The following is a 13,412-nucleotide window of genomic DNA, read 5'->3' as shown; positions in this document are numbered from 1 at the left end:
CGTGTTGTAGCTAGGTTTGTGAACGTGTAGGTGGGATTTTAGATGCTAAAAAAATTAACATTAACCGTATACTTCGCGAAAGCGTTACCACCTCGAAAAAATCCGAAAAAAGTAATGCATCCGAACACTTTATTTAACAATCAGTCACAAAACACGTAGCACTATGCCACCAACATCGTGGCAAGGACATTATCTAACAAACATACGATGGTGCGACACCACGGTAGGTGCTTCTTCGCCCTACTCTGTCGGGAAGGATCCTCTCGTCTGCCCTTACGGTCTCACACCCATCTGCTCGTCCTCGCGCGTCCAGCCCTGGAAATGAAACCGAAAAGCGACACGTGGTCATTAGCGGCGTGATACTGGAAGGGGCAATCCGGCAAAAACGACGCTCCCACTCCTGTCTCTTACCGTAACGGAGCTGTATGCGTAACGGTGCCGATGAGAGGCGGCGTCCTGCAGCTGCAAAATGGTGGCATCATCCGTCGGGATCATAGCGGAAACCGGCGCAGTGAAATCGATCGTTTGGAAGTGGCGCAGGCGCAGGCGCGTCTCGAACCGGAAGATGCGTACACCACCCGCCGCACACCCAGCCGTGGCCATCATCAGCTCGTCCGGTGCCGGCCGGAGTAAGGCCACGTGTCGGCACGTAGTGTCCCGGGATGTGGGCATCCCGACCGCGGATAGGTGACCCCGACCGACATCGTAAAGGTAGGGTGTGCTCTCCTCGGGTCTCCCGAACGGATCCGCATTCCACAGCAGAAATGCAAGCGTGGTACGATTGAAGGCAAGTAGCCCGGCTATCCGGAGACATCCCGTCGTTTTCGGCAACTCATGGAGCCGCCGTTCGGTGATACGGTTTGGTGGAAGAGCACGCACCTCGACAACGAGGGCTCGGTGGTCGGATGGACAATGCAGGCGGATGGTTTCCCCTCCCGGTAGTGTCACCTCGTTGGTGGGAGGTAGTTTGGCCTCGTTGGTGGGAGGTCGTCGTCCTCGTCGTGCCATCGCTCGGGCATCGGAAGTTCGTCCTTGTGCTACCGCTGGCCGCTGAGGGTGGATCACCGGGAAGGCCACAGTGGCGGGAGTTGCCAGCCGGCTGGACGCCGTAGGACTATGGTAGAGTGTGCGTGTGTGCAACGCAGTTAGTGTCACCGGTCGGTTGAAAATAACCGCTTCGAGTTGCGACGGATTAGCCATCGGTTCCAACGAGGCTCGTTTCACCTGCGCCAGCGGGCGGGTATTCAACTGCTGCAGAGCGAGCGGTCCATCGATGTGTAAGGCCCGGAAGATTTTAGCACCTGGCACGGCTTGGTGGGATGCATTTGTGGTCGCACCCAGAACCAACTCCTCGAGCGGAAGGCCATTGATATGGTGCAGGATCGTACCGGTGCCAGTGAGTTGGAGTGCGGACACGGTCAGCATGCCAGGAAAGTCCTGAATGGGACGCAGACTTGCAGGTTGGGCTGGAACAGAGCGACGTTTGGCGAACGCGTGGAAAAATCCATCCAACGGGACATGGTTTAGCTGGCTAGCGGTCAGCGACGTTGCCACGGTGACGGGTTGACCGAAAATCAGGGATACCGCACACGGATGGTTCGGATCGGCACAGAACGTCAACTGATCCCAGAAACTACTCTCCCCAGACGACACCAGCGTCATGTTCCGCACGGTGGCCAATCCACCCGGGAACCGTTTCACGCCACGAATGGGCTCATTCCGGACGGTGCCAGAGCGTGGCAACAGGAAAAGATCGGCCTGTGGACCGAGCCGTTGCAGCACAGGTACTCCAGCGATGGTGTACGCCACGAGTCGGCCAGTATCGGCAACGTGCAGATGTCCTGCAAACGGCACAGCGTCCCCAAGGAACCGCGTATCCTGCCGGAACACCGTGACGGATCGCAAAGCCGCATTCACATCCCGCCGGAGACAGTTCCGGGCAACGCGCTCGATTTCGGTAGGCCCACCGACCGTGGAGCAGTTCCCGAGGTGAATGGCCGACGTACCGAAAAGGACACCACTCGTAACGGTGCGTGTTTGCTCGAGCGATGGTGCCAACAGCAGCTCGTGGAGTGGATGGACCGGATCACGGTATTTGCCACCATGCAGGGTGCCGAGACAGCGCAACCGGGAAATGCTTTGTGGCAAACGTACCGGGGCAGCCGCTTGTGGGTCAAACAGCCAACTTGGACGCTCCGGTAGCCCAATCGAGGCCACTTCCAATCGATCGATCAGCAGCTCACCCTGCAACGCGAGTGGCCGGTCGGAGTGGAGTGCTAATCGCGCGACCGGTGCACCATTCAGCAGCTTCGCCGTCAGAAAGCTAGATGAGGCCATTCCGAAATACCACCGGGCATCGACGCTTTGTGGAGCGGTCTCTGAACCGCGTGTGACGATACGCTCCAGTAGCCCCGCATCGTGGCCATCGATACGAGCGGTAGCGAGTTGGCGTGAGACGCGGACAGCACCCTGCACGCGTTTATACCCCGTGATCGGGCGGCTTGGGGTTGGGGAAGCTTTCAGCACGGTGTCCTGCAGCAATCGCTGCACGGGACAAAAGTTTACGCTTCCAACGGAAGCGACCGGGATGTGCTGGGTGCGCTCCGGGGACACGATCCTGGCGTACGACGGCACCTTCCCGTGGTCCTGGTGTTGCGTGGAGGCCGCAAATCGCTGCAGCAGCTTGCCAAGGGCCAGATTCGCCGACTGCCGAATGTTAACGCTTGACGCGCGGAGGTTTGCAAGCGCTAGCGTGCGGTAACGACGCCGTGGGGGTTTGGCCATTTCCGCCAGCTCGTGGCTCGAGTGTCCGTTAATGCTGCCCGCCTGAAGCGCACCCTGCGACATCCGCAGGACACTGTGGTGCAGTTCGGTGCGTCCTAGCAGCAACGCTGGTGCCATCCTAGCTGGTCCAAGGTGGGTATCCTTGCGCCACAGCACATCCGGATCGAGCCTTCCACCAAACGTACGGGTGTGTAGATGTGTCACCTGCAGCCTGCCCGTAAACACACACTTCACATCACACACACGCACACTGTGGGAGAGCAAGAAGCGTGAGGTTGTGGCATTTCCCAACAGAGAAGGCAACACTTACTGAGCCGCAACATCGACACGGTCTTGCTGCATCGAGTGCAGTCGCTTGGAGATCCGCGCTGGCCGGATGTGGCCTCGCACGGTGCCATCCTGCAGGTAGATGTCATTCTGCCAGTTTCGGCCGGTCAAACTAAACTGCCACAGGGCGACCCCGCCTAACGCGTTCGCGAACAGGTACTGGAACTGTGCGGCATGATACACGACCGGTTGGTGCAGCACCTGTTAAAATCGGAGCGTTGAGTAAAGCACATAGCCAGTCAGGTGAGGTTCTCTATCAACCAACCTGCCGCTCTGTGCGGAGTAAAAAGCGCTGATAGAGCTTGCTCGCCACAGTCTGCCCCATGAGCGTGATGTTCGGTACGTTTACGTTGGCCACCTTCAGTCGCAGGGTGCCATTGAGCACCAGTCTGCCCGTATACAGTTGCCGCAAATCACCCGGCTTGGTGCCGATGTACGGTGCAAACTGCTGCTCTTCGTGATTCGCCCGCAGATCACCGAGGATGATCATTTTACTTGCCCGAACTGGAGCTGTGGTGGAAAAGAATGTTTAGGCAATGCACAATGGATGACCGGACGACGTTACGTATACCTTGAATCGTTACAGCTTGCCGGGTGCCTTGCGAAATAGAGGCATAATTTTCCAGCAACTCCCCGTTGATACGGCTCACCTGTAGGTTATGGGTGAACCCTTTACTCACGAACACGGACCCGGTGATGGTTTGGTTTGTGATCCTGTCCAGCAGGCCGCCTTTGGGCACATCATTCAGCGTGTAATCGTACTGCAGGTGTTTCACACAGACCGGTCCGGCTAATCGCACGTTGCCTGGTGAATAAAACGTGGAGCGTTAAACGTTTAGCGTTGGAAACATCCAGCCGGACATCCTTCGCTTACCTTTCACGTGCAGCGTGCGTTGCAACTGGTTCGCGAACCGCCTCACCGGAAGACCGTTGAAGGTGTCCCGTACCAGCAGATTGCGCGTCCGGCAAAGGTCCGTCTTGATGGTGATGCCATGGTTGGCGTATTCCAACCCCGACTCGATGATTGGCATTGCGAGCGGTTGCCCGTTGAGGTGGTGTGTCTGCAATCGGAACGTCCGGATGCTCCGGAACACTTTGTGACCACGGTAGCCGTGTTTCGCGCTGTCCTCTAGCATCCGGCGAGTGGGCACCGGTAGGTGATTGATGCGGCCCTGCTCCAACCGCACCGTTGTCGTTGTCAGCTCGTTTAGCTGCACCGTTCCGGGCAGGACATTCATACGCGAGCGTAGCAAAAATCCTGCGGCGAGAAAAACCGAAACATTGCTTCCGGAACACGGCTACCAAGGGAGGAGAAAGTTAGGAACGTACGCTTGCTCAGTGTCGAGTCGGTTATGACTTCCCGTGCCCTTAGCACGCGATATGGCGTCCGGGTCATCACGCGCACGATGGAACGCCGTTGCCGGTGGCCCTTCCTGAGCTCCTCCAGTGCGTTAACCGCGCGGATCTTCGAGCAACGTGTCCGCACGTCACCGGCAACGTGCAGATCACCCTGAATTTCGGTGCGTGCGCGGTTCAGCAACAGCACGCGGTTAAGATCCGTCGCAACACGGTGATGGCGCAGCAACAAGGACTGACCATTCAGTACGGTTCGCGAGGGTGGCAGCAGGTTCGGTTCTTCGTGCGCAAGCGTTACGCTGCCCAATTGCACGGTCGGGTGTAATGCCATCGTACCGGCGGGCTGGGAGACGCTGTCCAGCAGCAGATTCTTGCGCGACAACTGCAGCCGGATGAGATCGATCCATTTCTTGCGCTCGTTCGACTCCAGCTTCAACCGATGCAGGCAGCCGTTGAGTGTCTGGAAGCCGTGCTCTTGGGCCGATTCTGCAACGATAGTGTGCAATTGTTTTGTCCCAGAGGGCCAGGATAGTTAAGGACATTTTGGAGACAATTTTGTGTTATTCAAACCAGCACCACACTACCTTCTGCCGAGCGGGCTACGCTCAATATGCTAAGTTGATGTATTAGCAAGGCCGTACTGGAACCGGGTTCGCCTGCCGGTGGACAGTAGAATTCTGTGGCCAGTGTCAACTCTGTCCCGCTTTTCGCACGCAACCCGTACAACCGGCGGAGTTTCCCGCTCCCGGGAGCACCAACCGTCAGCCGCGTTAACGCCTCCGAGGTGTTCAAACCACGCAACGCGAACGTTGATTCGACACGTAACAAATCCTCCTTGCTGCTGCCGTATAGCCGAACAGTGCCGTCGAAAGCGACCGCCAACGTGCTGCCCCAGTGTGTGATGGACGTGATCTGTTCCTGGTTGTTGGGAAGCTTGCGCAATCGAACGAACCGGGATTCGGCACTCCACTGGTAAAGGTAGGACTTGTCTGCGGGGTAGAGACGGTGCGTAAATGAACCTGCGGCAGACCGAACGCAGCACCTCAGTTACCTCTGCTAACATGCCGTATCAGGTAGAGCTCGCCGTCGAGCGTGAACGATGGTAACGTGCTGTGCAGGAAGAACATCTCCTGCACCTTGACCGGACGCTCGGCGCTATCCAGCAGCAGGACATGGTTCAGCGAGCGTTCCGGCAGCGGGGCGTAGTCTAGGACCAGGAGTAGCAGCGTACTCGGACAGTGGCACCGTACATCGTCGATCGAGAGCACCTCCTTGGTGCTTTCCAGCGAAAAGTACGACTGTTGCCAACGGTAGACGCTGTTCGGGTGGGAGTGAGAGCAAAAACAGCAGGTTTAGCCGGGGACGGGGAAGCGTTCGTATCATCCCGAACGATTCTTACCGGATCTTGCCGGTGCTGACGTTGGTGACGATCGTCACGAGGTAAATACTGCCGTTGCATTCCAGCAGTCTGGCTTTGGACGAGCTGCCCGTGTACTTGATGCGCTGTATCGGCTGGGCGCTGGTCCCTTCCGTGGGTGGATTTCGGTGCGCCAGGAACACATTGTGCCACTGGTCGGTGGTTACGACGAAAAGGACATGCTCCGTACCGCCCAGCTTGATGTCGAGTAGCTAGAATAAGACAAGCAAACACGTACGATACAATGTTTCATTTTACTGGCCCTCCACGAACCAAGGGCGGCTAGAAAGTTGAGCCAAATCACCGATCGGCGAAAACCGATCGGTTTTTGCCCAAGGGTAGCAGTTTATTTTTAACATGCCGATGGAAGACAAATATTTGTTCGCCCGAAAACCCCACCAGCTGCACAGCTAGGCCATTTTGGCTTAATGCTGCCCCCACCACCTACCTGCAGAGTGAGAGCTTCCTCGTACCGCTTAGGCAGAGAGCTGATAAGTGTCTTGTCAATGTCAAGCTGGGCCTGCGAGCCGGCCGCGATGCGATACAGCCCGGTTCCATCCAGCAGATACAGCTGACGCCCGTTCGCAGAGCGACCGAACACAAACGGAAGCGTTGAACCGCACGGCACCCGGTACACGGCGTCCGGATCGGTGTTGGTGATGGTAGTGGGACCATTCGAGCCGGGATCCTCTGGAACGGGCCAAACCACGGAGTGTTACGGTTCTGCGTATCGGCGTGTGTAACTGCACTCTCGTGTGTTGCGGGAAATAACGGTACTTACGCTGGACGGTGACTGCGCCGGAACCGAGCACCAGCAGCAGCAGGATTGTGACTTTCCTCAGCCACATGTTGCACGATCGCACTTGCACACAATGATGGTGCTCTGGCCAACCAGTGCCGCTTTAAGATGTGTATAAAATGGCGCTGGAGGGAGCTACTAATGACGCGGTGCGTTCTAGACAGGTTGGGGCCTGGTTCAAGCCCGCGATCCAGCACGCTAAACAGGCCGTTTTCACTGTGCGAATTCACTCGGGATCGAGGCGTGGGCGTTTGAGGCGATTTAAGAATTAGTGATCTTTTTTTTTGTCCCGTTTGCTGCTGCCAGCGGGTTAGAAATCTCGATCTTTGCTGCTGCACCTTGTGGGGCAATGCGTAGCAAGGACAACGTGGTATGGGCAAATGTTTTCTTTAGAAGGCGATTTTACATCCTTTAATTTACGCTTACTTCAGGCAAGCGCGAGTTGAATACACATGCTACGAGATACTAGGTATGAGTATATCTGCATACATACACGCTATGTATGACTACATCTTTGTTAACTCGACTATACATAAACATGTAGGGGAAGATAAGTATTACTACTTACTTATCAGGCGCTACAACCGCTTGGCGGTCTTGGCCTGCTCTAACAAAAACCTGAACCGCTCGCGGTGGAGCGCCGTCGTATGCTAATCGATAATCCTGGCCTTTTTGGCGGACGCATCCACGCCATCAGTCCATCTCAATTTGGGCTTACTACGACCCCCTCTGTCCATGTGGGCAGCCTAAAAGGACTTTACGGGCTGAGTCGTCCGGTACCATTGTAATGAATGACCGGCCCACTGGAGCCTGGCGAGTCTAATTCGCTGCACGACAGTGAGGCTATCGTACAGTTCGTAGAGCTCGTCATTATATCGGCTCCTCCATTGTCCTTCCATACATACAGGGCCAAAGATCTTTCTGAGCATCTTCATGTCTCAGAGGCATATGTGAGTACTGGAACTATGAATGTTTTATATAGTTCCAGCTTCAGCCGTCGCGACAGGTATTTTGAGTGGAGAAGTTTCCTCAGGCTGTAATATGACCAGTTGGCTGCCAGCACTCTGCGCGTAATTCAACTTCTATGCTACTGTTGGTGCTGACTTTTGACCCAAGATAGGTGAAGTTTTGGGCGACTTCAAAGGTTCGCTCACCTATCTGTACATCACCCCTGCGTAGACTCGCATTAGTGTTTGTTAGCAGGGCCGCTGACGGTGCCACTCTCATGTTGGTTTTTGCCTCGTTTATCTCCAATCCGAGGTTCTCAGCCGCCTGCTCAATCCGTTTGTAAGCTTCTGCTACAAAGGAGAGCCGCAAACCAATGATGTCTATGTCATCAGCGTATGCCAGGATCTGGATTGACTTGTAGAAGATGGTCCCCGAGGTTTCCACTCGTGAGTCTCAGATGGGCCTCTCTAGCGCTGGGTTGAAAAGGAGACAAGCAAGCCCATCTCCCTGGCGCAGACCCTTGGTGGTAGCTTGAGAGTTTTCCATCCACCATCACCTGGCGTGTGACGTTGGTCATGGCCATTTGAACAAGCCTGGCAACCTCGGTCGGGATTCCAACAGAGCTCATTGCGTCGTAAAGCTTTACCCATGCTATGTTGTCGTATGCGGCATTGAAATCTGTGAAGAGATGGAAAGATTGGAGCTGCTGCTCCGCCATCTTCTCCAATATCTGCCACATGGTGAAGATCTGTTCAGGGATTGATTTTCCTTTTCGGAATCCTCTCTGATAGTTTCCAACTATTTTTTCTACGAATGGGACAAGCCTTTCTTGCAAGACTAAAGAGAAGATCTAATAGGCGATTATCAACACCGTAATACCCCTGTAATTGCTGCACTGTAGTCTGTCTCCTTTCTTGTGTATGGGGTAGATGATACCAAGATTCTAATCATAAGACATCGATTCGCTATCCCACACCTCAGTAATGGTTTTGTGAATTTTGTGCTCTAGTGCTGCACCTCCGGTTTTGATCAGTTCGGCTGATATTCCGTCGTTGCCGGGTGCTTTATTGTTCTTCAACCGACGGATCGCTTTTAGAGTTTTGTCCATGCTAGGTGGCAGAAGGATGATATGATCTACTAATGGAGCTGTTCATTGAACTGATGATTTAGCAATTCATCAAAATACTGAGCCTATCGCGAGAGGACTTCTGGTTGATAGTTGACCACATTTTCATCCTTCTCTCGACAACAGGTCACCTTAGCTATAAAGGTATTTCGGCGACCAGCTATCTCTTGGTAAAACTTTTTTCCTGGACCGTATCGCGTATCGCGCTGATTCTTTGGAGTTCCTGTACCCGTTGCCCTTCCCATTGGTGTTTCTTGGTGCGGTGTACTCTTTTTTCTTCTTGTCTGAGCCGTGTATAATTCTCTGCGCATGCCAGCGTTCTATGCCGCTGCTGCATTGCTCGATACGCGCAATTTTTACATTTCGTCACAAGTCTAGATTGATCGTCGAACCAGCCAGATTTGGTGGCTCGCATTTTCGCGATTTTCGTGGTGGCAGTGTGGATTTTGCACAGTTCACTATCTTAGTTTTTAGAGAATTCCACCTTTCGCTAGTAGCGTCGTATGGAGTTGCTGGTAATAGAGACTCACCTAAAGCGGATTCGAATGCCTTTTGGACTCCTTCAGGGAGTCCGTGTTGAGCCGGGCCTGCATTTTTCCCTCATCTCCTTTGGCACGGGGACGGGCGATTGTGCAACGTATCACTAAGCCTACCAAATAGTCATCGGAATCGATGTTGCCTCCTCTATATGTTCTGACGTTTAACAAACTCGACTGTCTTCGGCGACTTATCAACACGTGGTCGATCTGGTTTGAAGTGGCTCCATCTGGGGACACCCAAGTAACTTTGTGGATGTCCCGACGCGCAAACTTGGTACTTCTCCCAACCAGGTTGCTTGCTGCTGCAAGTTGGACCAATCTATTACCATTGTCATTACTGTGCTCGTGTAGACTGTGATCACCAATGTATTGGCGGTACATTGGCTCCCTATTAAATGATTTTTTTTGCATTAAAGTCCCCCAAAATGATTTTGAGATCATGCTTAGGGCACTTGTCAAAGATTTTTGCGGGGGGGCCGTAAAAGAGGTCCTTATCCTCTTCATCCTTGCCATCCATCACCTCGAAATCGATGAGCTCGGATTTTAGCCGCGGACCTACGGCAAAACCCGTTCCGAGCATATGGTGGCCGTCGTGGCAGCTGTAGTACATATGGTACCATTTTTCACCACGTCTACTTAGCACACCATTCTCCAGCCATCGTATTTCTTGTAGTGCTACAAGGTCCATGTTCAGTGTGGCTAGGGTGTCATCTAGTTGCTTCAAGGCTGAGCCCATTATCATTGTCCGGCGGGATTGCAGTGGTCGGTTATCATTGAGTCCAGTTCGAAATTTCATTGTAGAGCTTTCCGTAGTCCGTTTTACCTGGGGCGGGGTGACTGGCCCCGCGCTCAAGCCCCCAAGAACCACTGGAGGGCCTCGAGACAGTTTGGTTTAGCGTGTGGCTGAAACAAGAAACGTTTGTTTTATCCAATATTTATATCGGAATAGTCAGAAGGCGACGTGGGCAGGATGGTAACAAACGCCAGCATTTAATCACATACTTTCTTGAAGATAAAAAGGTAGAAAAACTCGAAGTTTGCAGAGTTTTCTCTTGTGTACCTTGGAGTCTTTACTGATTCTGATAATTTATTTACGTATTTAGTCATTCATTCACGAAAATCTGGTTTGTGTTTAAAGCTGGTAAGTATTTCGACTCTGTAGAGATGAAGACATCCGTTGGGCAATCGACTGTTTCGTAGGGTAAGTATTCCTCAATAAGAGAACTATATTTTTACTTGTATTTATATTTTTATAGTACATATGACATTTCCATATTCCATAGCTGTTTATGAATTTACTAACGGTCCTTCATTTGCAGCCTCATCTAACAATGGACCAAACGGTTGTGGTGAACCGAAGAATCCACCCGTCGTTGAGGGAACAGATTGTTCTGATTAGGTATGTTTACAGGTGTAATATGTAATCATTTATGAATGGTATTTATTATTATCAAACTTATCAGTCAAATCTTGACCTGATGAATGGTCAATCCCACCCTTGATCAACATTATCTGGCTCCTGGGACTTATAATTTTCATATAAACCAATAGCAAACATATATTCAATACCAGCCCATCGGTTATTTTGTAATCCTCCAACGTTTCCCCAGAAAAATATCGCAAACAAAGGAACATGAATTAGTAAGTTCAAATTATACATATACTCAATGTTTTATCATTGCTTTACGATTTATTTTCGATTTTGTTTTAGATGAAACATCAATCACGGTGACGCATAGGAAACAAAGCTCGATTGGAGGTTCTTTTTCAAGAAATAACATTTGATCAGCGCAAGCGCAACAAGGCAGCAAGCGATAAACACATTCTTATTAGTAAGCTAAGTAGTTTTACGGTTGAGCTCAATAATTTTTGGGTACATTCCTAGGCTTAATTGATTTCGCAGATATTTTTTACCATTTATGTTACATTGTTACGATATACAAGGATAAAACAAGAAATAGGGCAGATGGACCGAATATGACCTTTTCTTTAAAAAATCGAATAAACTTGTAAGCGTATTACTCAAATAAATAAACATTTCATTAATATTACAGTTTATCACCGCAAATCGTTCCACATATTTCTACGTCCATCTGTGATTTTTGGCTCACCTAGCAATCTATTACATTACTTTCCATCACGTTTTCACCAGCTGCGTATTATTGGTTACAAATTCACCCCGTCTCGTTCTTTATATTTGATCACAATCTATTAATTTAAATGTAATTGAGGCTGAAATTCCGAAAAGCATAATGAAATATACTTTCTCAACTACAACAAATTCGCTTGTACGAGCATTATCATTTTTCCAATATTTATAAAGGACAAATATATAGGAGTTTCGCTTTGGTACATCCAAAAGAGCGGAATAGGCTGCAAGTAGCTGAATAAACTATTGTGAACTTTATGTTGTATTCATATTGTTAATTTTGTTACAAGCTGATGTAAAATATGAATACTCCAAGACACAGTAGCAATGATACTCGCGAATCTAAGTTTTATTCATGTAACATCTACCAATGAGCGAGAATTAGATAGCTAGCATATCATCTAAAAAATAACAGCACGTTTTAGGTATAGTACGTTAATTCTAAGCTCGCTTACATTGCATATGGTTTACAATGGAAAATGATTGAAAACGCTTCTACAAAACCTATTAATTCAGATATAGCCGATTGTAAGCTGATATTATTCGGTTGATATATTCATGACTACGCATCTCTTTGCCTAATGCATCTGATTGTACAGTGATGCTCTTAATTACACAAGAAGATTTCATTGTAAATCATATCGTATGTGTAGTAAATATGCTCAATCATTTAGTTCATATGATAACTTTATATGCAAATAAAACTTTTGCTAGGTTTTACACACCGGATATAAATTGGTAAATAGTTTTAATTTGTAATAAACAACGGATGAACAAAAACGAATACCACTCTTTATAATAGTGCTTAAGGTAAAAGGGCTCAAAATTACATCATTGGAAATTTTTTAACGTGAATTCTATATAACTCGTATAGCGATTTGTTGGTTTTTTGTTTTAGTAACATTATTTGAATATTGCGCGTTTTCGATTACATTATCAAAGATGTGTTACAACAATATCTCCCTTCAGCTCATCCTTCCCATCATCGTCCTCGATGGCTTTCCGGTCGGCATCCGTTTGTTGTTGTTTGGGAATCTCTTCTAGTTTCTTCATGCGTTTCTCCTGAAACAAGAAAAATATTCATTACTAGCTGATAAACCCGATTTCATTCGGGTCGACGTAGTTTGAGGAAAAATAAAGGGGCATTTTTACGTATGCTTGGGTAATTCAATTTTTGATGTGCATTTTATTTTTTTCTTATTTAGTTGTAATCATTCTATAAACGTTATTCCTAGCTTCGTCTTTGAAGGTTTTCTATTTCAATCAATTCATCTCTCGCTGGTCCTCTTGGCATATCCCTTCCAATTGGTTGTACCTGGCTTTTTCAAAATATCGTTCACTGTTTTATAACAAATCGAGCCTTTTAACCATCTTAGCTATGAAGAAAAGGATTTTTTTCAAGAAAAGGATTTTTTTTATAAAATCCTTTCTTCTCTTGTTGTTTCACAACTTCCATTTAGCTTCATAATCTTTCGCATTTTGCACGTCATCAAATTAGTAAAACATATTTTTTATGCCTTGTGTTTTCCTCTTTAATTCTTTCGGAAATACTTTTTTATACAGTATCATTTGTCTTGGATCCGTCACATAAATTTATTTACATAGCAATAAGGAAATGTAGCATGTTGTTCCATCCTGAGCATGTATGACGTTCAAAATCTTTCTACTTTTCTAACACTTATTCTTATTTTGTCACTGAAGCTACCTGGAAACAGTGTTCCATTTTCCTTTATATTTGATCTGTATTGCTGTTCTCTTTCAAAACTTCATTTCATGTTTGTAATCATTACGCTCTGAAATCGATATTTAAATTTATTACACCAACCAGATTTCCAACGCTACTCAACACAATTAAAAACTGAATCTTACTGAATAACGGCATAGCGCTATGTGTTGCAAAATATTGTACACTTTTAAATGTAAACATGCATGAGAAGAAAATGAGTTGACTTTCTAAGCCCAGTTTA

General features: G+C 49.2%; 1 protein-coding gene across 1 annotated transcript; it reads right to left on the bottom strand.

Moving 5' to 3' along the window:
* Positions 1-273: 273 nt before the first annotated feature.
* LOC128728932 (uncharacterized) lies at positions 274-6,732 on the bottom strand. Its single transcript, XM_053822582.1, has 12 exons — positions 6,666-6,732; positions 6,333-6,574; positions 5,867-6,096; positions 5,519-5,784; positions 5,052-5,456; positions 4,441-4,953; positions 3,986-4,369; positions 3,683-3,916; positions 3,377-3,621; positions 3,095-3,312; positions 412-3,034; positions 274-315 (listed from the first exon to the last, which is right to left on the bottom strand). The coding sequence occupies exons 1-12, from the start codon at positions 6,730-6,732 to the stop codon at positions 274-276; spliced, it is 5,469 nt and encodes a 1,822-aa protein (XP_053678557.1).
* Positions 6,733-13,412: the final 6,680 nt, after the last annotated feature.

The sequence above is a fragment of the Anopheles nili genome, chromosome X (genome assembly GCF_943737925.1).
Source record: "Anopheles nili chromosome X, idAnoNiliSN_F5_01, whole genome shotgun sequence".
Lineage (NCBI taxonomy): Eukaryota > Metazoa > Arthropoda > Insecta > Diptera > Culicidae > Anopheles > Anopheles nili.
This window is presented reverse-complemented; position numbering and strand designations above follow the sequence as displayed.